General features: G+C 48.6%; 1 protein-coding gene across 1 annotated transcript; it reads left to right on the top strand.

The window, feature by feature from the left end:
- Nucleotides 1–36: 36 nt before the first annotated feature.
- Nucleotides 37–16,767, top strand: LOC102041582 (IgGFc-binding protein-like). The gene is made up of 18 exons (XM_031061646.1): nt 37–916; nt 1,003–1,337; nt 1,540–2,110; nt 3,075–3,679; nt 3,957–4,527; nt 5,173–5,753; nt 6,129–6,696; nt 6,910–7,103; nt 7,823–7,964; nt 8,414–8,745; nt 9,428–10,007; nt 10,487–11,085; nt 11,584–12,148; nt 12,586–13,178; nt 13,705–14,197; nt 14,686–14,885; nt 15,606–15,980; nt 16,474–16,767. The coding sequence occupies exons 1-18, from the start codon at nt 37–39 to the stop codon at nt 16,765–16,767; spliced, it is 8,478 nt and encodes a 2,825-aa protein (XP_030917506.1).
- The last annotated feature ends 10,102 nt before the right edge of the window (nt 16,768–26,869 follow it).

Raw genomic sequence — 26,869 nt, forward strand, 5'->3', positions numbered from 1 at the left:
AAGGGCTACACTGTGGGTGCCACCGCCCTCCTACCTATGGAGAGCCTGGGCACCAGGTACTATGTAGTGACACCTGTTGGGAACTACACTTATGGCCTGACTGAGTTTGTGGTGGCCACTGGTGCCACCACCACCGCTATCAGCATCACCACCACTGCCACTTTCCACTATGCTGGGGCCACTTACGTCCCTGGTGCCGTGCTCCGCCTATTCCTGCAGCCCTACCACAGCCTGCAGCTCCAGAGCAGCCAGGACTTCACTGGCACAGTTGTGGTGGCCGACACCCCTGTGGCCGTCCTCAGTGGCCACACTTGTGTCAAGGTGTCTGCTGGCTTTGACTTCGTGGTGGAGCAGCTCCTCCCAATGACAGCATGGGGGACGAGCTATATGGTGCCACCCAACCCACTGCAGACAGACGTTGACTTCGTTTATGTGGTGACAGATGAAGATAACACCATCACCTACAACACCAGGAGTGGGAATGACACTGTGGCCATGGCGGCAGGGGAGGGGCAGACATTTGTGCTGAACCGTAACTCCCACCTGTACATCAGTGCGGTGGTGGCAGTGCAGGTGGTGTTTTTCTTCAGCGGGTCGTCTTGGCAAGATCCCTTCCTCCTTGTTGTCCCACCTGTCACTGCCCATTGCACTGCATTCCGCTTTAGCAGTGTGCCCAGCCAGTATAATCATGCCATCCTCATTGCACCCACCACTGCCACTGCCACCACCACCCTCAACCATCAGCCAGACAACACCATGGCATGGCAGGCCATTCCTGGCACAGATTTCTCCTGGGCCAGCATCACTGTGAGAGCAAAAATGCAGAGCGCTGAGAACTCGCAGGTGCCCATTGGGCTCCTGGTATTTGGGTTCCAGAGTCACACTGGATATGGCTTCCCAGGGCTCTGTGCCACCAGTGAGTACAGTCAGTCCACTGTTGTATGACCCCAATGGTTGGGTGTTGTATGGTTGACCGTTCATGGGTTTTCCCCTTTTTTTCAGTCCCCACACCACACTCCTGTGATGATTTGGTATGCGAGGAGAGGTGTGAGATGGTGGATGGACAACCAGAGTGCATGCAGGAGACTTTCTCCACCTGTTGGCTTGCTGGCGGGTCACACTACCACAGTTTTGATGGAAAAACCTTTGATTTCATGGGAACATGTGCCTACACCTTGACCACCATTTGTGACCCCGATCCCACCCTTCCTGCCTTCTCTGTTGAGGTCACAAAGAAGGAAAAGGAGAACTCCAAAGTTTCCTCCATCAGCTCCGTCACCATCCATGTCGACAATGTCACCATCACTGCTGTCCAGTCAGAGAATGGGATGGTGAGGGTAAGCCATCATAATTTCCCAATTTTTAAAAATTTTGCTGAAATTACATATTTATCAATGATCTTGAGGGTCTTTTCCTAAATAATTTCGGGATTTGCTGGTGTGCAGGCAACCCTTGCATGAAAACACTTCTAGTCTTCTTGACCTCTATGCCCAATTTTGATGGATTTTGGTTGTTTTGATGGTTTTTGTTGTCCTCCAGGTGAACAACCACCGCTCGCACCTTCCCATCTCCCTCTCCCATGGGAAGCTCCGCATCCAACAGAAGGGTAAATCCATGTTGATCCAATCAAATTTCAAGCTGAAAGTCCTCTACAACTGGGATGATCATGTAGTGATCAAACTTCCGGCTGCTCTTTCTGGAAAAGTCTGCGGAATGTGTGGGAACAACAATGGGAATCCCCAAGATGACACTCTCTCTCCTGATGGAAAACAAGTGTGGGATATTGTGGAATTTGGGCGGAGCTGGAAGGTGAGCAGTGAGAGTGGCCACTGCCAGGACACTTGCAACGGTGACTGTGGGCGGTGCAGATGGGACCAGGTGGTGACATACAAGGCAGAGGCCTGGTGTGGGAAGTTGTCCCAACATTCTGGGCCATTCCGGTCATGTCATGACACTATCAGTCCTAATATCTACGTGAAGAACTGTATCTATGACCTGTGTGCCAATGAGGGACATCGTGATGTGCTGTGCCATGCCTTTGAGACCTATGCTGATGACTGCCAGGAGGAGGGGATCAATGTTTCCGATTGGAGGACAACAGTGGGATGTCGTGAGTAGAGGATGGTTGGGTGAAAAACTCCTTGGGGTGGGCAGAGCCTAATTAATGTGGGACTAACAATCCATAGGATCATGGTTTGGGAAAGGTTATGGCAGCAGATTCAAGCAGGAAATCCATGGAAGTCCAGGGAGATTCCAGAAAGTCCATTATTGAATAATATCCCAATATTACCGGGTGGAACGTGCCTGGGCTCATCTGGCCCTTGCTGTTTGACCAAAGGCGGCAGCTGTGGTGTTTCACCTGAGAGACACCTTTGGTTAGCTGGAAATTGCAGCTGGCACTTGGAACAAGTCCAGACATGCAGGAACTCCGGCTTTACCTCTGATGGAGAAGATTTAGGCGAGGTGAAGATGAAAAGGAGACGGATTCTGCAGAGGGTTTAATCCAGAGTTTATTCCAGGGTCACTGATCTCTGAATCTTGGTAACTGCTCCACCAAATCCCAACTGCATGGTCTCAATGTCCTTTTAAGCCCGAGGGGAGGGGGAGGGAAGGGATAGGTGTGCCACCAACCAGGTAGGAGGGGGGAAGGCTCAGGGGACAAATGACACTTGGATGGCCCAATTGTCCCCAGGGCTGAGAGGCATCTTTTGAACTTCGCCAATCAGACAATGGCATTGCTGGCCTACTGAGATTGATGGACAGCTCTCAGCAGGAGGCAAGGAGAGGGGAAGGGAGAAGGCATTGCCACACCTGGGGGGGACTGGGATAGCAGAAAGAGGATGTTGCAACACACTGCAACATCCCATGTAGAAAGTCCACAGAGTCTGTGGAGTCTCTAGAAAGTCTGAGCAAGAAGTCCTCAGAGACTCCCGAATGTCCAGGTAGAAGGCCTAGGAAGTCCATGGAGACTCCATAAAATCCATGGAGACTCCAGGATATCTGCGTAGATAGTCAAAGAAGTCTGTTCCACCATGTGCTGCCCCACCCTGACCGCTGTCTCCCTCCCTGTCCAGCTCTCACTTGCCCGCCCAACAGCACCTACAGCACCTGTGGCCTCGCCTGCCTCCCTACCTGCAACATCCCTGCTGTGTCATCCACCTGTGCCGCTGTCACCACCTGCGTGGACACCTGCGTGTGCCACGAGGGCCTTGTCCTTGATGCCAACACCTGCATACCCCCCTCTGAATGTGGCTGTGTCTTTCGGGGTCTCTTCTATGGCCTTGGCGAGGAATTTTGGGGTGACCTCACTTGCACCCAACGCTGTGTGTGTGACACTAAGCAGCGACAGGCAGTGTGCTGGGATTCTGGTTGTGGCACTGAGGAGGAATACCGGGTGGAGGAGGAGATCCAGGATTGTTATCCCAAAAGTTTTGGGGTCTGCACTGCTGTTGGAGCCACCCACTATGAGACCTTTGACGGCAAGAGGTTCATTTTCCAGGGGACATGTGTCTACCTGTTGGTAGGGTTGTGTGAGGACACCCAAAATTTGGTGGGATTCCAGGTGTTGGTGCAGAATGGCCACCGAAGTGACAACCTCATGTTGTCCATTGCCATGGTGACAGTCAAAGTCTACAACAAAACCATCAGCATCAGCAGGGAACATCCTGGAAAAATCATGGTGAGTTTAGGAGATGATCCCTTCATTTTTCACCACATTCTCCACCTTGTCCCAAACCTCATCCCATTAACATCTGAAATGTAATTAAATCAACATAATTTGGCTGTTCCAGATCAAGGAGTGGTTGATCAACCTCCTCTTGGGACTTGGTCCTTCTCATTCTCTTAAATCCAAAATTTAATTCAATTCAAAATTTAATTAAATTGATGCTTTTTGATTGCTCTGGCTGTTGAAAATAGTTTGCAAAGTTGATCAATTTTTATGGTTTTCTCCCCAGATTGATGAGCAGTTGATCAATCTCCCATATCACTACAGTGAAAGAAAGATTGTTGTCTATCGTCATGGGCAAGACGCGGTGGTAGTGACCGATTTTGGCCTTGTTGTCACCTATGACTGGTACAGCCATGTCACCACCATGGTGCCCAGTGGCTTCACCAATGCCCTATGTGGGCTCTGTGGGAACTACAATGGTGCTGCAAGTGATGACATGATGATGAGGAACAACCATGTGACATCAGACCCAGATGCCTTTGGGAGAAGCTGGAAGGTCACGGATGTCCCAGGATGTCGTGAGAGGTCAACAGTGGAGTGTTCCAGCACCCTTGCACCTTCCTGGCTGCAGCAGGAAGTCTCTGGGACGGGATGTGAAATTATTTTGGAAGTGGATGGACCTTTTAGAGCATGTCATAGTCATGTTGATGGCCACCAGTACTTCCAGAGCTGCATCCATGACTCATGCCTGTTCCCTGATCAGGAAGAAGGGATGTGTCCAATCATTGCCCTCTATGCCACTGCATGCCAGGCTGCTGGTGTGTCCATCGGGAGATGGAGGACAGATAATTTCTGCCGTAAGTTGGGACAATGGGAGGGTTTTTCCTTCAGCAGTATCCAAAGGATCCTCAAGTCTGCTCCAAATGCATGTATGAACAACCCAGAGGTGCATGGGAATCCAGTGGGAATTCTGCCCAAAGTTTTGGTTGATCCCATAATCCACCCAAATTAAACCTTTCCTAAGGAAGAAGTTGTCTCATCTGGAATAATTTACCCCCTCAAAATCTCCAATTTCCTAGTGTTGGCTAAAAGGTGGATAATTTAGAGGGAGAACCATCAAAAAATGTACCAAAAATAGTGGAATTAGGTTAAAGGGATTCAGCCTGGAGATCAGTTGAGGACCCAATGTGGAGTGATCCCATTCTTTGACTGAATGTTACATTTCCTCCATAGAAATGTGAGAATTTGGGTGATTTAGTGGAAGAATTCCTATTGAAATGGGCTGGGATATTCCTTATGGATGATCATTGGATCATCATCAGATAATCATTGGATCGTCATTTGATGATTCCCCTTGTCACGTACACAGGGGTGAAAATTGAGATTTTGCCATGGGCTAAAAAACCTTGTATTTGGTGAAGTTTGCACCTGAATTCCAGGAATGTTCCAGGATTTGACTTGGAATTTCCTGATTCCTTATGAATCCCATTGTTTCCCGGCAGATATTCCCTGTCCTTCCAACAGCTCCTATGAGCTCTGCTCCCACACCTGCCAGCACACCTGCGGTACTGACTCTGCCACATGCCAAGGGCGGTGCCGCGAGGGCTGCACATGTCAGGATGGCTTCATGCTCAGCGGTGATGAGTGTGTCCCCATGTCCCACTGTGGCTGCAGCCACCATGGAGTCTACTACAGAGAGGGGGAGACATTCTACCCCACAGCGCAGGAGATGTGCCAGTGCCTCTCTGGTGGCACTGTGGAGTGCCAAAATACTTCCTGTCCTGATGGTGGCCATGGGAATGTTATCAGTGATGTCATCCAGTCTCCCTTGCAGCTGTCCAGCACCTGTGTAGCCACAGGTGACCACACCTATGTCACCTTTGATGGGTTGGCCTTCAACATCACTGGTACTTGCTCCTACATCCTCACCCAGACCTGCACAAGTGACAACGTGACACAATTTATGGTCACAATCCAGAAGGAGGCACGGCAGAAGGGGAAGGTCTCCGGGATCCAAGCGTTGTCTGTGGAAGTCTATGGGGTCACCTTGACCTTGAAAAAAGGAAAAAGGGCAGATGTCATGGTAACGTGGCACTTTATGTTCCAGATCTCATGGGATCCCCCCAAATTGGGTTTCTTTATAGAAGGGACACCTCAGCCCATCTCCCATCCCAGTCCAACTTTTCTTTCTAAGCAAGATCTGTAAATGCATTAAAACCTTGGTTGGAAGTTGCTTTCCCTAAATTTTTCATTCTACCTCAATCAACCCCAAAACTCTGTTTCCTTGGTGAGGGGAGCCCTCACCCCATCTCCAAGACTAATCCATTCTCATCCAAACTTTTTTTTCCAAGTGGGATCCACAAATCTGTCAGAATATTGTTTGGAAGGTGTTTCCCTCAAATGTTTGGTCCCATCTCCTCCATCTCCTCACTGGAGGACTCTTCCTTCTCTATCCCAGGTGGATTCCATCTCCCACCACCTCCCCACCATCCTGAGTGAGGGACAGGTCCAGGTCTACCCACATGGGACAGGTGTCCTGCTCCGCACTGACTTCGGCCTCGTTGTCCACTATGACCTCATCCAGCACGTGATGGTCACGGTCCCCCAGATGTACATGGGGCGCTTGTGTGGCCTCTGCGGCAACTACAATGGCCAAGGCAATGATGAGTTCCAGCTTTCCAGTGGCCGGCTGGCTCCAGATGCAACAGCCTTTGGATCTGCATGGAAAACAACAGATACACCTTGCAATGACACCTGTCCCAAGGATGAGTGTCTCACCTGCACAGAGGAGAAAGTGGCAGTCCTCCAAAAACCGAACTATTGTGGCCTACTCACGGCCCCTGAAGGTCCCTTTGGCTCCTGCCATCGCATCATTGACCCCATCCCGTATTCCCAATCCTGCATCCATGACCTCTGTATGATGGGAGGGGACACACATGTCCTGTGCCAGAGTATCCAGAGCTATGTCACTGCATGCCAAGGTGCCGGTGTCACCGTGGGGGCTTGGAGGACATCATCCTTCTGCCGTGAGTTTGGGAGGGCACAGGGGCAAATGTCCCCTCTTTGGAGTTGGGAAGATCTCCATGTGATACTGGAGTTTGGGGGGGCACAGGTGGGGAATGTTCCTTGTTTGGGTCTGGGTGACAGTGGTGACACACAGGACATGGGATGATGGTGATGGGATGAGCTTTAAGGTCCCTTCCAACCCAACTCAATACATGATTCCATGAAAATTCCAGCCCCCACCTGCCCAGCCAACAGCACCTACTCCCTTTGTACCAACACCTGTGCCAACATCTGCACTGGAAATACCACCACCTGTCCCCAAACCTGCACTGAGGGCTGCCAGTGCCACCAGGGTTCTGTCTTTGACGGACACAGATGCGTTCCTGAGGATTACTGTGGATGCTTTAGGGATGGGGAATACTATAAGGTAGTTTTTCTGGCCTTTTTTCCTGTTTTTAGGCATTTGTGTCTTTTTTCCCTTCATTTTCTCTCTATTTTTATACATTTGCTTCCTTTTTGCTTATATTCCTTCTTCCTTTTATTTTTATGTCCTTACCTATATTTTTCATGCATTTGTTTTCCTTTCTCTCATATTTTTCTGCATTTATCTCTGTTTTCGTGGTGTTTTCTTTTTTTTACCTGGCTTAACGTATTTATATTTTAAAAATTAATTTCCCCACATTTTCTCTATTTCTTATGCATTTACACCTTTCTTTCTTGCATTTTTTCCCCACTTTTCTTTCTCATTTTCCCAGCATTTTCCCCTTTCCATCCTCCTATTTTTATGCCGTATTTCCCCTTTGTTCCCTTTCTTTTCCCCTATTTCTAGGCAGTTACATCTTTTTTCTTGCCTGTATTTTTCTCTGTGTTCTGCATTTGCATTTATTTTTCTGCATTTTTCCCATTTTTCCTTTATTTATGCTTTTCCCCAGCACTTCCCCCCTATTTTTATACATTTATGTCTTTTTTTCCCTGCATTTACCCTTTTTTTCCCTTTTTATATGGAATGTAAGCATGTACATCCCTTTGCCTAGCAATTTGTTCACTATTTTCCCTATTCTTCTGTACTTACGTCCTTTTTTCTGCATTTTTTCTTTTTATCTCCTATTTTCATGGATTTCCCTTTCTCCCTTCTCCCCCCCGCAGCCCCATGAGATGCTTTTCCAGGATCACTGCCAGCACCGTTGCACCTGTGTCCCTGGCCAGGGCCTTACCTGCCATGACCACGCTTGCACTGAGGACGAATTCTGTGAAATCCAGGAAGGGGTCTTGGGATGCATCAAAAAAAGTCAGGAAATTTGAGGGAAGAAGGGAGTTTTAGATGCAAAGTGGATCTGGGAGAGATTGAGGGGTTGATTGGGGAAAAAAAGGAAGGGGAGGTGGAGGGAACAGAATTCTGCCTCTAAGGGGATGGGACAATTCTTCCCATGGTTCCTCCCATGTTTTCTCCCATCCCATGGTTTCTTCCATGATCTTTCTCATGCTTTTTCTCATTGTTTTTCCCATGGTTTTCCATGCTATGATTTCTCCCATGGTTCTTTCCATGGTTGTTCCCATAGTTTCTTCCATCCCGTGATTTTTCCTATTCCATGGTATTTTCCATCTTGCAGTTGTCTCTCTTATATGACTTCCCCCCACTTTCTTCTCCATCCTTTTGCCTAACCCATGGCTTCCCCCAATGTTTATCTCCTATTACACCCAGCCCATGGGTCATCCTTGCTCTCCCTCCCCTCCCAGACCCCCGCAAGTCCCTGCACTGCCGCCCCAAGGAGCGCTGTCGGCCCCGTGGTGCCCAATCCCGCTGTGTCCCAGCCCTGGTCGCCACATGCTGGGCATGGGGTGACCCACACTTCCGAACCTTTGATGGCCTTGACTTTGACTTCCAAGGAACCTGCACCTACACCATGGCTGAATCCCATGGGAATGACCCTGGGCTGGTGCCCTTCAGGGTCCAGGCCAAGAATGACATCCGTGGTGGGATCCAATCTGTGTCCTATGTCTCCCTGGTCAAAGTTGATGTCTATGGACAACACATCTCCTTCCACCGGAATGAAAATGGAAGAGTCCGGGTGAGTTGGGTGGAAATGTGAGAATTTGGGCTTTTTCCCAACTTTTTGCTTTATCCAGCTCTTCCCTACATCCTTCTTCATCCAGCAGTGCTAATGTTATTTTGGGATAAATCAGTCAGATTGGGAGGCTGATTGTTGAAATATTGACATATTTTGGGAATAAAATGTTGGGAAATGTCAGGAATAAAAAGTCGAGAAAATGGTAGGAACAAAATATGGGGAATAGAATATTTGGATATGTCAGGAACAGAATGTTGTGATAAGATTAGAATAAGATGGTGGGATTTGTTGGGAATATAATATTGGGATATGTCAGGAAAAAACAGGAATAAGATGTTGGGATAAACTGGGAATAAAATATTAGGATATTTCAGGAATAAAATGTTGGGATGCAACAGAAATAAAATACTGTGGAGTGCTAGGATATTCTGGGAATAAAATATTGGGTCATAGTGGGAATAGACTATTGGGACCTATCAGTAATAAAATATCCCTGGAATAAAATGTTGGGATATGTAAAATGTAAAATGTGGGGATATGATGGGATTTAGTGTTGGAATATGCTGGGAATAAAGAATTGAGATACGTGGGGAATAAAATATTAGGATACATTTGGAATAAAATATTGATGTACGTTGAGAATAAAACATGGAGATAACTGGGAATGTTGGGCCATTGGCAGGTGAACGGGGAGGTGACGCTGCTCCCTGTGCTTCTGGCAGACGGGAAGGTGCGAGTCCATCCCAGTGGGCTCCGTGTTGCTCTGGAGACAGATTTTGGTCTCCAGGTCTCCTATGACTGGAACTGGCACCTCCAGATCAACCTCTCCAGCAGCTACTATGGCCACGTCCGTGGTCTCTGCGGGAATTTCAACCTCAAGCCCCTTGATGACATCCCCGAGGCTGGTGACAACATAACTGCAGTTGTCACATGGGCCAAAAACTGGAAAAGTGCTGACTTTGAGGATGATGACCAAATTTGTTGGGATTATTGTGATGGAGTATGCCCAGTGTGTGATGAGAAAAAGAAGGAGCTTTATGGCGGGAACCACTATTGTGGGACCATCAAAAAATCCTTCCAGGGGCCCTTCAGAGCATGTCACGACATAGTGAAGCCTCATGACTTCTATCGCAACTGCCTGTCTGACCTGTGTCTGAGCAATGGGGCGAGGTCAATCCTCTGCCAGGTGCTGGAGACCTACGCAGCGACATGTCAGAAGCATGGGGCCATGGTCCATGACTGGAGGACGCCATCAGGATGCCGTAAGGGCTGGGGTTTTCTTTGAGAAGGGAAGGAGCCAGAGTGGGGGAGGAGGCGAATTGGTGTGGGATGCATCTTGGGTTGAAACCCTCAAATCTCTCAGGTGATCCTTGGAAGTTCTCCTGGTGCTCCAGCTGCTTCTTGTGTCCCAGAACCCACCCCATCTTTCCAAGAATCCATCCTACATTTTCAAGATCTTTCCCACATGCTCCAGACCTTTATCATTGTGTTCCAGACCTCATCTTGTGCATTCTAGACCCCATCCCACAAGGCCCAGACCCTTGCTACATCTTACTCAGACCTCATCTTACTTGTCCCAGTCTCTTCCCACATTTCCCAGACCTTCCTCCTTGCAATCCAGGCTGTTCTTGTTTTCCAGACCCTTCCCCATGTTCAAGGCCCTTTCCCAATCCCCACCTACTCTGTTGAATGCTGTCCACTCCCCTAATCCCTCCCTCATCCCAGTTTCCTGCCCCTGCAGCCTTACCTTGCCCTGAAAACAGCCACTATGAGCCCTGTGGCAATGCCTGTCCAGCCACCTGCTCCGACTGGGACAGTCCAGCCGCCTGTGACCAGCCCTGTGTGGAGACCTGTGCCTGTAACACTGGCCACGTGCTCAGTGGCGGACAGTGCGTGCCGGTGTCCCGCTGTGGCTGCACCCGTGATGGCCGCTACTACCATCCTGGTGAGGAGTTTTGGGGCGATGACACCTGTCACTCCAGGTGCAGGTGTGACATGGAGCTGGGAATGGTGGTGTGCGAGGACTCTGGCTGTAAGCCGGGTGAGGTGTGTGCAGTGGTGAAGGGCGTGCGGCGGTGCGTGGCCAACAGACGCTCCATCTGTGTGGCCACTGGTGACCCCCACTACACCACCTTCGACGGGCGCCGCTACGACTTCATGGGTACCTGTGTCTACCTGTTAGCTGGGCTCTGCTCCACTGACCCCACCCTCATCCCCTTTGCTGTCACTGTGGAGAACAATCACCGTGGCAGCCACCTGGTCTCCTTCACCAAGGTGGTCACCATGGAGGTGTACAACATGACCCTCAGCCTCAGCCAGGAACATCCCCAGAAGGTCAAGGTAGGGATGAGGGAGATGATGGGGGTGGTTCAGAGTCATTGCATGGCATCTGGTGAGGGCTCAAAGTCACGGTATGGTCCTCAGGTGCACTTCAAGGTCATTACATGACACTTGGGTGGAGTTTCAAGGTCCTTGTAAGGTGTTTAGGTGGATTTCAAAGTCATTTCAAGGCATCTGGTTGTGTTTCAGGATTCTTGTATGGTGTTTAGATGGGTTTCAGAGTCATTGGGGTGGTGTCTGGGTGGGCTACAAAATCACCTTGGTGGCCTTCAAAGTCATTGCGTGGTGTCTTGGTGGGCTACGAAGCCGTTGTGTGACATCTGTGGGTTTCAGGGCTATTCCATGGCATTGGGTTAGGTTTCAAGTCATTGTATGGTCTTCAGGAGGGTTTCAAGGTCATCATGTGGTATCTAGGTGGTCTTCAAGGTCATTCTATGACACCTGGATGGGTTTCAACTTCATTGGGTGACCTCATGCCACCTGCAACTCTCTTGTCAGGTTAATGGTGTCCTGTTGGACCTTCCCTTCACCCACAACCATCAGCTCCAGGTGTCTCTTCGTGGTGTCCATGGCTTCATCACCACTGAGATGGGTGTCACTGTCACCTTTGACTGGTACAGCTATGCCCGTGTCATCATCCCCAACACCTACGCTGGCGCTGTCTGTGGCCTCTGCGGCAACGCCAATGGTGACCCCCACGACGACTTTGTCACCCGTGATGGCCACCATGCTGACAATGAAACCCACTTAGGGGACAGCTGGAAGGTCAGAGATGTCCCTGGGTGCTCAGCTGGGTGCAGCGAGGGCTGCCAGGTGTGCAGTGATGCCCAGAAACGTGCCTACCATGGGGATAAGCACTGTGGGCTGCTGGGGAAGAAACAGGGGCCCTTTGCTGCCTGCCATGACATCATCGACCCCAGCCCTTACTTGGATGACTGTCTCTTTGATGCCTGCCTGTATGAGGGACACCAGGACACCGTGTGCCCAGCCATTGCCACCTATGTTGCTGCGTGCCAGAGCCAGGGCGCTGCCGTGCGGCCGTGGAGAACGGCTGCCTTCTGCAGTATGGGGGGACCTGGGGGGCTTGGGAGAGTGCAGGGGGGTTTTGGAGGGCAGAGAAGGACACAGGATTTGGGCAAGGAGTTTTGGGCTGTCCGTGGAGGTATTTGGGGTGTCTGGCAGGGGGAGAGGGAGTGGGGGCTGTCTGTGAGGGCTTTGGGGTTTCCATGGCAGGTTTGAAGTGTTCCCAGGGGTTTTTGGGTCTCCCTGTGGAGCTTTAGGGTGTTAGTGGGGGTTTTGGGGTCAACACAGGGAGTTTTGGGGTGTCCATGGGGGATTTGAGGTCTGCACAAGGGGAGGCCTGGATGAGGGATTCTAGGATTCAGACAAGGGAGTTTTGGGAAATCCATGGGAATTTGGGGTGTCCATTAGGGTTTTGAGGCTTTGCAGGGAGTTTTTGCGGGTGTTTTGGTGTTCCCAATCCTTCTCCCTTCCTGACAGGCCCTGTGTGCCCCCCAAACCAGCACTATGAGCTCTGCGGCCCCCCCTGCCCTCCCACCTGCCAAGGTGAAGTTGGACCTCAGGACTGCTCTGATGCCTCCACATGCTTTGAAGGTTGTTTCTGTGATCCTGGATTTTTCCGGAGTGGGGATAACTGTGTGCCCCTCCCCCAGTGTGGCTGTGTTTTGGAGGGCCGCTACTACCCCCGGGGAAAGCAGTTTTACCCTGCGCCCCCCTGCACTGAGCGCTGCATCTGCTCCGAAAATGGGAGGCTAGAGTGTCACCCCACTCCAGGCTGCTCCAGTGATGAGGAGTGCACAGTGCAGGATGGGGTACTGGGGTGCCACCCCCGCACCTGCAAACAGTGCCAGGTTTTGGGGGCAGGGGCTTACAGCACCTTTGATGGGCACCTGGGGAATTTTGGGGGGTCCTGCACCCTCCTACTGCTGGAGTTGGAGAGGGGTGAGCCTGAAGAAGAGCTGGAGCCTACCACGGTGGCCTTGGAGCAAGAGGACACAGAGGTGCAGCGGGTGACGGTGATGGCGCACGGGGTGACTGTGGTGATGGACAGGGGACAGCAGTGGGAGGTGATGGTGAGTGGAAGCCCTGGGGGCTTGGGGTTGCAAGCCCTGGTTTTGGGGGCAAAAAGATACTTGGGGGGCAAAAAAGGGGTTGGAAATGGGATTTTGGGAGGTGCAGCAGTGAGGAAAGGCCTTGTTTAAGGTGAAAGCTCTGACTTCGGGGTGCACAACCTGTTTTTCAGGAGCAAGCCATGTTTTGGGGGCAGTGCTTTTGGGGGTGAAAGCCTGGTTTTGCAGGTACAAACCCTGTTTGGGGTACACACACCACTTTTGGGCTGTACAGATCCTTTCTGGTGTGCTAACCTTGTGATTGAGGTGGAAACCATGATTTTGGGGTTGAAAACTCTCTTTTTGGAGTGTAATCACCATCCCTTTTTGGGATGTAAACCATGGGTTTGAGGTGCACAGAAGGAAGTCCAGACCCTAGTCTTGAGGGTGCAAACCCTGTTTTTGGGGATGCAAAACCTAATTTGGGGGATTAACTCCACCCTTGGTCGTCTGACTTCCCTTTCGAGATCCTCATCCCTGTCTCCCCCAGGTGGATGGCGAGCGCCACTTGCTGCCACTGTGGCTGTGTGGGGGCACAGTGGGGGTGGCGCAGGTGGGGTCCCACCGGCTGCTCCAGGTCCAGGGGGGTCCCAAAATCCTCTATGATGGCAACGCGTATATGGTGCTGACACTGCCCCCCGCATCCCACCGCCCCCGGGGCCTCTGCGGCAACTTCAACGGGGACCCACACGACGACGACTCTGACGGGGAGGCTCTGGGCAGCTCCGCCCCAAACTGCACCCGCCTGGCGCCCGCCCCCAGCTGCTCCCCGGCCCAGGCGGGGCGCTGCGCAGTGCTTATGGACCCTGAGGGACCCTTTGCGGGGTGTCACGGGGCGGTGCCGCCCCGCACATACCTGGTGACCTGTGAGCGCCAGGTGTGCGGGGGGGATGGAGACCCCTGCCCCGGCCTTCAGGGCTATGCGGCCGCATGCCAGGCAGCTGGAGGTGCACTCCGGGAGTGGCGGGAGGCCACGGGTTGCTGTGAGTACATGGAGGGCTTGGCAATTTTGGAGGGGGTTGGGAATTTGAGGTGGCAGGAAGATTGGATTTGGGAATCTGTGAGGATGGGAATTCACGGGTCAGGATTTTTGTGGGGACAGGTATTCTGCAGGGAGTGGAAATTTTGGTGGGGGTGGGAATTTGGAGGTCTGGGGGAGTGGAATGGAACAGGGTCTCATTCCTGCATGGAAAAAGGGGTACATGTCTGCGTTGCTAAGCCCCCATCTGGAGAATGCCCAAATCACACCCCCAAAGGGGATCCCCCACCCAAAATGGGAAGCCTGTGTCCGCCGGTGGAACCCTGTACAACCAGTGGGGGCCCCCTCATCTCCAAATGGGAGCCCCATGGGAGCACCCACCCCAAAGATGGGATGGCATTGATCCCAGAAAACACCTAATGACCCCAGATGACCCCCAGTAGCTCCACTGCCCCCCACTGACTCCCTTTGTTTCTTCCCTCCTTTTCCCAGCCCTCACCTGCCCCCCCAAGAGCCACTACCAGCTGTGTGCCCGCACCTGTGAGCACACCTGTGCGGGTGTGTCAGCCCCGCCCCCCTGCAGCAAGCGCTGCTTTGAGGGGTGTCAGTGCATCGAGGGGCTGCTGTTCGACGGGGCCCGCTGCGTCCTCCCGGGCACCTGCGGCTGCCTCCACCAGGGGCGCTACTTCCAGGTGAGTGTGGCCCCAGTGCCTCCCTGTACAGCCCAGTTCCAGCCCTAGCTCCTTCCAGGCTCCCCATGATGATCCTGGGTCCCTTCAGTGTGGCCCCACAGTGTCCCAAGTCCCTCCCAGTACACCCCAGCATCCCCCATGTCACCATTTCTCCTTGTGTGTTCCACTTTCCCCAAACACATCCCCCAGTGGACCCTTTAGCCCAGGGTCTCTCCTCAAGGTGAGAGCTCAGGGTCTCTCCTCCTTTCCAGTGTTCCCTGGTATTCCCTGTATTGTCCACAGTCCCTCCCAGGGCAATCAAGTCCCCCCCAGTTTCCTCTCCAGTGTTCCCAGTCCCTCCCAATTTGTCTCTGTTCCCTCCACAGTTCCTCCCAATGCATCCCAGTTTCTTAGTGGGGTAACTTGGTGTCCTTCCCAGTGTCTCCCAGCATGTCCCAGTGTCTCCCTGTGTCTGCACCAGTGTTCCCAGTGTCCCCCAGCAGGTCCCAGTCCCCCCAGTGTGCCCCCCATGGGGGACATGGGGATGTATGGGGACATGGCCACATGCTGGGGACATGCTGGTGGTCCCCATGGGCATGGGAATATGGAGACATACAGGGGATATGGGAGCCATGGGCCCCCTTCCTTCCTCCCATGAGACCTCACAGCATCATCATTCCCATGTTTTGGCCATTTTAGGCCACTTTTCCCCACTTTTCACATTTTATCCATGGAAAATAGATCGCTGAGACCATCCTGACCTCTGACTGCTCCCAATCCTGCACCTGCCGGGGGCCCGGGGGCCTCCAGTGCCGCCCCTTCACTTGCCCCTTCGGCCACATCTGCGGCCTCCGTGATGGCACCCACACCTGCATTGCACGCCCAGGGCGCTGTGCTCTGTCCCCTGCCACTCGCTTTGTCACCTTTGATGGTGTCACTGGGCCCACCCTGGTCACTGGCATCTATGTGGTGGCCAGCATGTGTGACCCCCGGGACCCCGTGTGGTTCCGGCTGCTGGGGGACGTCAGGGACATTGGGGACCGGCCGGCAGTGGTGGCACTTCACCTCTTCACCCCCCACGGCCTCATCACCGTGCAGAGGAACAGGAAGGTCTGGGTAAGTTTTCACCACCCTGGCTGGTACCCAAAAATGCTGTCACCACTGCGTGTTGTCACCCTAAACATCCTTCTAACCTTCATTTTAATAAAAAAAAAATTGATATTTTTTCCCTAATTTCAGACCTGGTAAGAGTCCACATGGGTTGTCCCATTCTGCCAGCACCACAGGATGTTCTTACCTTAATTTTTCCCAAAATGTTCTATTATGCTCCCAGTTTCCTGCCAGTGAAGCGCCTGAGTGGGTCATGGTCACTAAGAGACATCCATAAATTGACACACCCCATAATTTTGACCAAAATTGCTCTTTATTCTCCCAATTTCATGTCAGAGAATCGCCTACGTGGGTTGTCCCTCATCCTACCCCCACCATGCCTTGATGCATCCCATCATTTTTCCATAAACTCCCTCTTTTCCACCCTGATTCTTCCAACTATCCTTCACCCCTGTATCTCCGCAAATCCCCTTTTCTCTGTTAATTCGGTGTTTTCCAGCTTAATGGGATCCCTACTCCCCTGCCCGCGGAGTTCCCGGGACCGTTGACCATCACAGAGACACGCACGACCCTCCGAATCAGTCGAACCCCAGGATTTCTGGTGGAACTGGGTGCCGTGGGGGTGACAGTGGAGGTGCCCAGGGAGGCACGGGCGAGGCTCTGTGGCCTCTGTGGTGACTACGACAGTGCCGCTGGCAATGACCTGCAAGGACCCGACGGGACGGTGACGAGCGACGCACGGGCACTGGCCGAGGCCTGGCGGGCACCCGACTTCACCTGTCACCTTCATTGAGTCAGAGATGACACGTAGTTGGATTAGAAAGCAAAGTGGCAAAAATAAACTCGTTTATTTCATCCTCACTTCTTTTATAGCTTAGTTTGCGACAGGTGGACCTGATTGGTCATTTAATCAATACATTTCACCTGATTGGCTAATTAACAAGACACCCATTTGTAAACAATCTTATGAGAAAAACAGATTAGTAGAAAAACACCACCTGAAGGCTTTTTTAATATTTGGCTGTCATTGTTTATACCCAGCTCCCTAAACCTTCCCAGGCTGATTCTGAGAAAACTTATCTAGCTTTCTCTCTCTCTGATCAGGCTGTCACATCCACAATCACCCAGGTGAGTGACACCAGGGGGACACTGGGAGAGGGGGGATTGGGGTGTCTTGGGGGTGGCACTAGGGGGAACAGTGCCAAAAAGGGGGAAAAAATTAGCCTAAAAAAAGGGGAAGAATCCCCCAAAGAAGGGAAAGAAGGCCCAAAAGATGAAAAAGAGACTTAAAAGAGGAAAAGGAGTTCCCCAAAAGGGAGGAAAGAGCCCTGAAAAGATGGGAAAGGAGACCAAAAAGAGGAGGAAGAGCCAAAACTGGGGAAAGAACCCAAAGTTCAGGATAAGAGACCAAAAAAAGGAGCAAGAGCATTGCGGGGTTGGGGGAAATAACCCCAAAAAATGGGAAAGGAGACATGTAAATGGGGAAAGGAGCCAACAGAGGAAAAAAACTGAAACAAGTGGAAAGAGATCAAAAAAGGAGAAAAGAAGGTGTAAAGGGTCCCCCAAATGAGAATAGAAACTCAAAGGGATGGGAAAGACCAAAAATGAGGGAAGGACCCAAGAATGGGGGAAAGGAATATTAAAAAGGGAGCAAGAGCGCAAAAAAGTAGGGGGGAAAAGAGAGACAAAAAAGAGTGACACCAGAAATGGGGGAAAGAACCCCCCATAAAGGGGGGAAGAGGGGTAGGAGAGAAGCATAAGAAAAGGGGGAAAAAAGATTCCAAAATAAGGGAAAAGTGAATTAAAAAAGCGGAAATAGACTCTCAAACTGGAGAAAGAGACGAACAACAGAGGGGAATTAGTTAAAAAATGGGCATAACAAGTCCGTCCAGAAAAGAGGGAAAAGACCCTAAATTGAGGGAAACTGCCACAAAGTCCCCCTTGATTTTGCCTTTCTTCCCACCCAGTGATGTGGAAAATTGACATTTCACCTGGGTGGCCAGACCCTATCACTGGCATCATCCTCAAACAGCCTCGGATCCAGAAAACCTGGATTTTTACAAGTCCCAAAACTGTGCTTTCACCCCCAAAATGAAACCTGGGAGAAAACGACATTTGTGGGTGACCTGGGATAAAATCCTGGGAATTCTGGGAAAATGCTGGGGGGCAGTGGGGGCGTGGGGAGGGCTGTCCCTGCCCTGTCCTGCCATGGGTGGTTCCGTGTCCCCCCTTCCCCCAGCCTCTGGCACCCGGATGTTTGGTGCCACAGAGGGCAGGGGGTTCCCGGACATCTGAGTCCACCAGTACATGCCAGTACGCACCACCCAGTCGCCCCCAGAATGCTTTCTGGCATCCCCAGTCTCTCCCAGTACAACAAACCCCTACCCCCGCCATCTCTTCCAGCTTCCCTCATCTGCCCCCAATATACCTTCGTGATAAATTGATATGATTTGTGCTAACTACATTGTAACTATATTGATATTTTAGAAAATATTTGCTAATAATGGGAAAGCAGATGGACCCTTTACAGTTGTTACATGTGAAAAATAGGATACAGGATGTAGTATTGAGATAAGCTAGGTCCTAAAATAGAATCAGCCTTGGGATAGGCAAAGTTGGGATGATTCCTGATATGTAGTGGTAGAGTAGTGGTCTTATCTATGAAATAATAAGGCTAATTTGGAACATAAGGCTTACTTTACATAACACAAAACTTAATGCATATGCACAACCTGCAAGGTTATTCAGGGGGCAGTGAGGAAGATGGTGAGCCTTATTATTTCAAAAGACCACCAAAAAAACCAGAAGACCCCTAGCGGAACTTGTGCTATGCAGTATAGTGACATGGATTTTAAGAATCCAAAATAGGAGATTTGTGGGAAAATATTGATGAATATGTATGTGCATACAGTATATAAGCTGTGTTTGCATTCCATTGTTCCTTGTAAGGGAGGCAAGGTAAGAAACCCCCCCCCACCCCTGTACCCTGGTCGGTTTTACTTATGCTTTATCTGAACCTTAATCATACTTAATTAATCACTGCCAAATTTTTGTATATGCTTCATTATATTTTATATACTTGATGGTACTCATTTTATGTAAAACTGCTGTTCAATTAAAATTGCTGCTAAATTCAATTTTGTTGTTTATTAAATTAGACATATAGAACTTCATTCATAACAATTTGGTGATGAAACCCAGGAACTCCAGCCTGGGGGAAGGGAGGCTAGTCTTGGGAAGGAGCTCCCCACCAGTCTTTAAAGTGATCCCAAGGTTAGACTCGGTTCCCTTGGAGAAGGAGTTCCAATTATGATAAAGCATAAACAAAAGAAGAGATAGGAAGCACACAAAAAGGCTCCCTTTAAGAGTGCCAGCTGAAGGTAAAAGTGCTCGTAAAACGTCTTGTGCCCAGGAACCAAGAGGAAAAGCGGACTGTGTGAGTACCATGGATTGGGCAGGGGGGCGGCTGTGTGCTTGCATGTGTGTGTGTGTGTGTGGAGTATTTGAGATGAGGGCTGGGTAGCCTGGAGCCCTGAAGCGAATGTGAGCCTCGCAGTACTACATATTTGGCTCTCTGTGAGGAGACCGGCCGGGAAAGCAGGGAAGCAAAAGAGAACAAGTGAGGATCCCCGGGAGGGACTGGCAGGGAGGGTCCAGGTCTGAGAACCCATGGGAAGATCCTGAAGGAGAAGGGAGCAATCCAACCACTTGGTGGGGTGACTAAGGAGGGGAGCAACTGAGTCAAGTTCAGCTTTCCTTGAAATGAAAATAGTTGGCTACTTTAGTATGAGACTGAGAGGGACGGTGAGGGGAAGTGGCCAGAAGAACATAGGGAAAACAGATTGAGAGGGAGAGGGAGATTAGATTAGGCGTAAGGCAAGTAGTTGGTGAGAAATGAGATAGTGTAACAGAATAACATTAAGTGAGGGAGTTGAACCACAAAGCGAGTGAGGAAAACCAAGACTGGGGACTTGGTTTGTTGCTGCCAAAACTGGGTCAGAGGAAGAGTAAGTCCTTAGACCCAGGGCTTGCGAATTATGAGGGTAATTTGCAAGAACCTGGGGTACCCGGCAACCAAGAGGAGGGTTCTCAGGAAGGGAGTATTCTTCAGGACACTCCACTGGGGATGATGTTATGATTTTGGGATGCATGGAAATTTCAAAGAGGAAAAAGCAAGCAGAAAATGATCAATTATTGTATATTTGAATGGACAAAGGAAATGATCGGGAATGATAACTTATATTGGCCAAAGTTTGGATCATCTGAAGATTGGATTTGTCAGGATTTAAATCTGTATGTAAATTCAAAGGACCCTTTTGATCAGGAAGAGAGCAACTATGCTGCCCTTTGGCTTCCCCAGGGGAGGGGTGAATTTATTGCCCGAAGGTAGGAAAGTGAGCGTTATCCATTGTATCCTTTACAAACTAGAGGGCAAGCAGACAAAAAGGACAGACAAGAGCCATAGGATCCATTAAATCACCTCCCACCCCCTTACAGACAATGTAATCAGCCCATTCAGCCCCAAGTCCCTGAAGGTCCTCCTGTAAAGGCAAATGCACCCCCTATTCAGGAGGAGCCAGAAGCACAGAGAACTAGAGGTGGGAGGGAATGGGGAGAAGAAAGTGATGAGGGAGATGGGGAAGCAGAAAAGGGTGATAGATTATACCCTCTCAGAGAGGTTCCAATGGCTAATCCAGTGTCAGGACAGGGACCTATTGGTATGTGAGTGCTCCCCTGAACACAGGGGACGTTAGAGAATTTAAGAAGAAGATGGGCAAGCTGTTAGAGGATCCTATTGTGTGGAAACCCAGGGCACCGGGAATAAATCTCTGCCTGCTCTGGGGTGCCCTGACCCCCAGGGAAGCACTGACTTTGACCCTCATTCATGGAGAAAGTTTCCTAGACTTCAAGATAGACTAGAATCCACAAAAGTGTGAAATAGATTATAAAGAGTAGTGTAGGTGTATCACTTGGTGAGAAATTTAGGGTTTGGTATTTTTAGTATGTTGTGGATGGAAGCAAGATGGAGGGCACAGGGTGTCATCCTGGGTTTCTTCTTCATGCTTCTTCTTCCTTCTTCCTCATGGGTTTGGGTGGCTTTTTGTAATTGGGCAGAAACGCCCGCATTGCGGGCTCTTTGGGATCAGTTATTGGGTTAAAAGGGAAAATAATCTAGATGTCAGTTCTTAATTGGATAGTTTAGTCTTAGGAGACCTTGTAACAAGAGATTATTGGCCATTTCGTGCCTTCTAATGAAAAGCTGCCAAACTCACAGTATTACGTTATAACAGAAAAAAAGACTGTTTTACTGGTAAGAAATAATAAACACTTGAGTCTGAACAGGAACTACCATCTCTAGTGCCTTTAATCCAGACATAGAGAAACAGACAACTGGTACCGCCACACTATTGGAGTGGCAGAGAGATTAGATCAGTTCTTGGAGCCAAAGATATACACCTGGGTGGACCTGCAGTCTATCCTAGGAATCTTGTTTACAATGGAAGAGAGAGAAATGATTAGACATTCAGGAATGCAAGTTTGGGATAGAGAACATCAGGGGCAGGACAGGGAGGATCAGAAATGGCCTATGCAAGATCCAAATTGGAATAATCAGGAGGCGGGACATAGGCAGAATATGAGTGATCTCTGGTGAATGATTATCTGAGGAATTCGGGAAGCAGTGCCCAGGGGGCAAAATATAGGAAAAACTCTAAGTGAGCATCAAGGGAAGGATTAATCCCTGACAGAATGGTAAGAGAGACTAAGAAAAGATTTGCAGTTATACTCAGGCATAGACCCCAATACCACAGCAGGGCAGGTTCTTTTGAAAACACAATTTGTAGCTAAGTCCTGGGGGGACATCAGGGAGAAACTGGAAAAATTAGAAGATTGGCAGGATAGGGGTCTTCAGGAATTGTTGAGGTGAGCACAGAAAGTGTATGTAAGAAGGGATGAGCAAAAGCAAAAGACAAAAGCAAAGATTTTGATAACAGCAGTCAGGGAAACACAGGCAGCCATGAACACAGGGAAGTCCTCAGGAAAGTATAAACAGCAGAAAAAATCAGGCTCCACCTCTGGGGACAAGAGACCCATGTGTTTTTCCTGCCACAAGAAGGGACACTTACAAAATTCTTGTCCTACCTCTGGGGGTACAGGACCCACCTGTTTTTATTGCCACAAAAAAGGACATCTGCAAAAAGTCTGTAGAAAAAGGCAACAGGACGAAAAAAATGTTTCAAGAAGACTAGGGAGATCAGCGGCTGTATTTAATGAGGACCAAAATGCCAGAAGAGCACTTGATAAAACTAAAGATAGGTCCTCACAATGAAGAAATCACATTTTTAGTGGACACAGGGGCCTCTAGGTCCACAGTTAGAAATTATCACAGGGTGTGAAATAAGCTGTGAATGTGTCCCAGTAATTTGGGTAAAGAGAGAAGCTTTTCAGGTCACTGTGATTAAAAATGTGCAAATTGAAACGTGCAAAAAATTTGGATTGAATGATTTGTTACTAATACTTGAGGCTGATAATAGTTTATTAGGAAGGGATTTAATAATAGCCTTGGGGATTAAAATAACACCTTGTGAAGGAAACCTTAAAATCTATTCTTTAACTGAAGATGATAATCTGGAGATTAGTGACACCGTATGTCATATTCCGATGAAGTAGGAAAGTTAAACATTCAGTCTATTAGTGTTGAAATACAGAACCGAGAAATCCCCATTAGAGTAAAACAATATCCAGTAAAACAATATCATTAGAGGGTTGGAAGGGGTTGAAATTGGCAATTGAGAATTTAATACATCAGGGAGCATTAGAACCCTGTATGTCTCCACATAACACCCCCATTCTTCTGGTAAAGAAGCCCAATGGTAGTTCCTGACTAGTTCAGGATCTCAGAGTGGTGAATCAAAGAACCATTACCTGCTCTCCAGTAGTAGCTAATCCATACACATTACTAAACCAATTACCCCCTAATTATACTTGGTACAGTGTAGTGAATTTAAAGGATGCTTTTTGGACTTGCCCTCCAGATGAAGGCGGCAGGGATTATTTCAGTTTTGAGTGGGAAGATCCAGACACAGGCAGAAAAGAACAGCTTAGGTGGACAGTACTACCCCAAGGTTTCACTGATTCACTGAATCTTTTTGGGAGAGCATTAGAAAATCTTTTGAAGTTCTTTGACTTGCCCAAAGGAATTAAATTGCTACAGTATGTAGATGTTTTGTTAGTAGCAGGAGAAATCGAAGAGGAAACTAGAAAGGGTTCTATTGAGCTTTTAAATTTTTTGGGAGAAAACAGGCTGAAGACATTCAGGTCAAAATTACCAATTTGTGGAGTCAGAATTGCGGTATTTACGTCATTGGATCAGTAAGGGAAAGAAAAAACTAAACCGTGGCAGGGTCTCAGGAATATTAAACATGGGCCCCCTGAAGTCAAAAAGAGAAATAAGACAGTTTTGGGGTCTTCTGGGGTATTGCAGGCAGTGGATAGAGGGATTCAGTAGAAAAGCAAAATTCTTATTTGAGAAATTAACAACAAATCACTTAAAATGGACCAAAAAGGACCAGGAAAATTTTGAGCAAGTTAAAGAAGCCCTACTGCAAGCTCCTGTACTAAGTCTTCCCTTTTTAGACAAGCCTTTTCAATTATTTGTTAATACAACTGATCCAACAGCTTATGGAGTATTGACTCAGGACTGGGAAGGAAGGCAAAAGCCAGTAGGATATTATTCCAAGTAGGATATTATTCTATTATTACTAGATCCAGTTAGTAAAGATTGGCCAACATGTTTACAAGCTCTAGTAGCAACTGCTTTGTTAGTAGAAGAGGCTTGAAAAGTAACCTTTGGGGAGCAATTGGAAGTATACACTCCCCACAATATTAGAGGAATTCTCACTCAAAAGGCTGAAAAATGGTTAACTGATAGCCGAATATTAAAATATGAGTCTATCTTGATAACCTTCCCTGAATTAGAGCTGAGAGTGACAAAGGTACAGAGCCCTGCCCAGTTTCTCTAGGGAGTCCTAGAGGAAGAATTAATACATGACTGCACAGAGGTCGTAGAGCTTCAAACAAAAATACATCCAGACCTAAGAGAACAGGAACTACAAACAGGACAAAAATTATTTATAGAAGGATCATCTCGAGTGATAGATGGGAAAAGAAAATTTGGGTATGCCATAATTAGCGGAGAAAAACTAGAAGTAAAAGAACCTGGTCCCCTTAGCCCCCTCCCGGTCAGCACAAGCCTGTGAACTTTATGCATTATTTCATGCATTGTTATTTATTAAAGGATCAGGAAGGGGCCATTTACACAGACTCGAAATATACTTTTGGAGAAGTGCACACTTTTGGAAAAAATTTGGAAATAAAGGGGACTTACAAACACTCAAGCAAAAGGATTAATACACCAGGAATTGGTAATTCAAATACTCAAAGCTTTGAAGGGTCCAAAAAAGATAGCAGTAGTTCATGTGAAAGGACACCAGAGAGTGAGAGATATTAAAACAAGAGGAAGCTGATGATGAAGCTAATAAAGCTGCCCTGAGGGAAAACAGCAGTGTAATTATGACTTTTCATGAAGCAGAAACACAGAACGAAACACTATACTTAGCAGAGGTAGAAGCCATAAAGAAGCTAGGGGCAACTCTGAAAGGGGGACAATGGATTCTCCCTGATGCTAGGAATATAGTACCACAACCTTTAGCCCAACAGATCCTAGACAACTTACACTGACAGACTCAGTGGGGAACAAAGGCACATTGTGATCACTTTCTAAAATTTTATGGGTGTATAGGAATATTTGAAATTGGGAAACAAATTACTCAGGGATGTCTCACCTGTCAAAAAGTGAACAAAAAGGTGTTGAGGAGTCCTCCCTCTGGAGGCTGCTGGACAGCCTACAGGCCATTTGAAAAGCTCCACGTTGATTTTACCGAATTACACAGAGTTGGCCAGTGGAAATATCTATTAGTTATAGTAGATCAATTGGCTCATTGGGTAGAAACATTCCCTGTGGCTCGAGCTACAGCTCAAACAGTAGCCAAGATTTTGTTGGAGCATATTATTCTAAGATTTGGATTAGTGCAGGCTATTGATTCAGATCAGGAATAATTAAAAACTTAAGTCAAACATTAGGAATTACTTGGGAATATCATACCCCATGGCATCCTGAAAGCTCAGGATGAATTGAAAGGATGAATCAAACTATTAAACAGCAACTAAGTTAATGATAGAAACCAAACTGCTTTGGACCAGGTGCCTTCCCTTGGCCCTGTTAAATATTCAAACCAAGCCCCACTCTGAAACTGGGATCTCACCATATGACATTTTATATGGATTGCCTTACCCTCAGGGGATGACAATGGATCCCTCAGTAATCGGGGACAAAACCATTCAGGGGTATATTACAACTGTCGCAAACAATTTGAGGGAGCTAAGAGAGAAAGGCATTTTAGCTGAGACAACTCCCCTCAATTTTCCAATACGTTCTGTTCGACCAGGACAGTACATGTTGATAAAGTGCTGGAGAGGAGAAAGTTTAGAACCTCAGTGGGAAGGACTGTTTCTTGTTCTTTTAACCACAGAATTCGTAGTTCAAATGGCAGAAAGAGGCTGGACTTGTGCTTCACAGGTAAAAGGACCTATAACCAATAAAGATTGGAAAATTATTTTGACACCAGGAGACCTGAAAGTAAAATTAAAAAGGACTTAAAATTGATTAAACCTTTTTTACTAAGGTCCAAAAACACAGTATAAAGTGAAATTGTAATTAATCCATGACATGGCTGATGAGAGTACTTGGTGCCCAGAGGCTACAGCTCATATGGAAAATCCTTTTCGGCTGTGGATTTCATGTAATCCTGTGATAGATTTGGTGTGCTACCCGCATGTCAAAAGAATAACACAACCCCAGGATATCCAAACATGGTCATCGGTGTGCCCCTTATTGCATAGTAAAATGTGAGCAGTGTAAAGTGATGAAGTGGTTAAGACAACTATATTGGCATAGAACAGCTGTACCTTGTGCAAGTCCCTGTCCGAAGTTTCTCTCATCTGCCTCACAATCAACATGAAGGGACAGAAACTTGGACCACTGAAAAGACCTTGGTCAGAATTCTGGCCTTGCTTGAAATGATTGCTCACCAAGATCCTGAGAACCCTGCTGGTTTACCAAACTATTGTTTGCAGGTGTGTTTGCTGCCATGGAACACTGAGCCTGGTAAAGGGGGGTGACTTGCCCTGAATGATTGCACCTGCTTCATGGTTCCTGCTCCAATAGCATGTGAATTTCCCCACCTCTTGGCCTGGTTGGACTTTTCTGGGGTAACCTTTGGTGGTCCCCCCATGGAAGACCCCTCATCTGCTTTTCAACCACCGTGATGGATGGATTGAGATGGAAGAAGCCTCTCTCTCAAGGACTGAGACATGAGACCTCTATACGGAGAAGCTACCCCCTCCCAAGGACTGAGACTGAAACCCCTAACATGAGGGAGGTGTGTGGGGGAGCCGATCTGACCAAAGCGAGATATTTGCCTGCAGGTGTGGCCATTGGACCAAGAAGGCAGTGGTTCTTGCCTACTGCTGAGAAGGTGGACTACCTGTTACATCTATTCTTTATTGTATCTGTTTCCTCCCTCTGCAATTTTCAATAGACTTACCTGTTCCCCCCCGCAACGGTTTATCATAATAAAACCCCCTGAGTTAACCAGAGATTTCAAGATTTCCCCAATGTAACAGGTGGATCCTCGGCTGAACTGCAAAGGACTTCATCTCTACGTTTGGTATTGTCGTGGGATGACCGCTTTTATCCCAATATCGTGTATTGTGTCTGGCAGCTGTGTTGTTTTTCCTCTCTCTCTCTCTCTCTCTCTTCCCCCCCCCTCCCCCCC

The sequence above is a fragment of the Geospiza fortis genome, unplaced genomic scaffold, assembly GCF_000277835.1.
Source record: "Geospiza fortis unplaced genomic scaffold, GeoFor_1.0 scaffold5, whole genome shotgun sequence".
Taxonomy (NCBI): domain Eukaryota; kingdom Metazoa; phylum Chordata; class Aves; order Passeriformes; family Thraupidae; genus Geospiza; species Geospiza fortis.

What these genes read in the sequence shown, in the direction of transcription:
- LOC102041582 (XM_031061646.1), top strand. Translation starts at nt 37, where the DNA reads ATGGAGAGCCTGGGCACCAGGTACTATGTAGTGACACCTGTTGGGAAC. An exon ending in GAGGACAACAGTGGGATGTC is followed by an intron (nt 2,111 to 3,074) that starts GTGAGTAGAGGA and finishes CTCCCTGTCCAG; the next exon opens with CTCTCACTTGCCCGCCCAAC. An exon ending in ACCAGGGGCGCTACTTCCAG is followed by an intron (nt 14,886 to 15,605) that starts GTGAGTGTGGCC and finishes CATGGAAAATAG; the next exon opens with ATCGCTGAGACCATCCTGAC.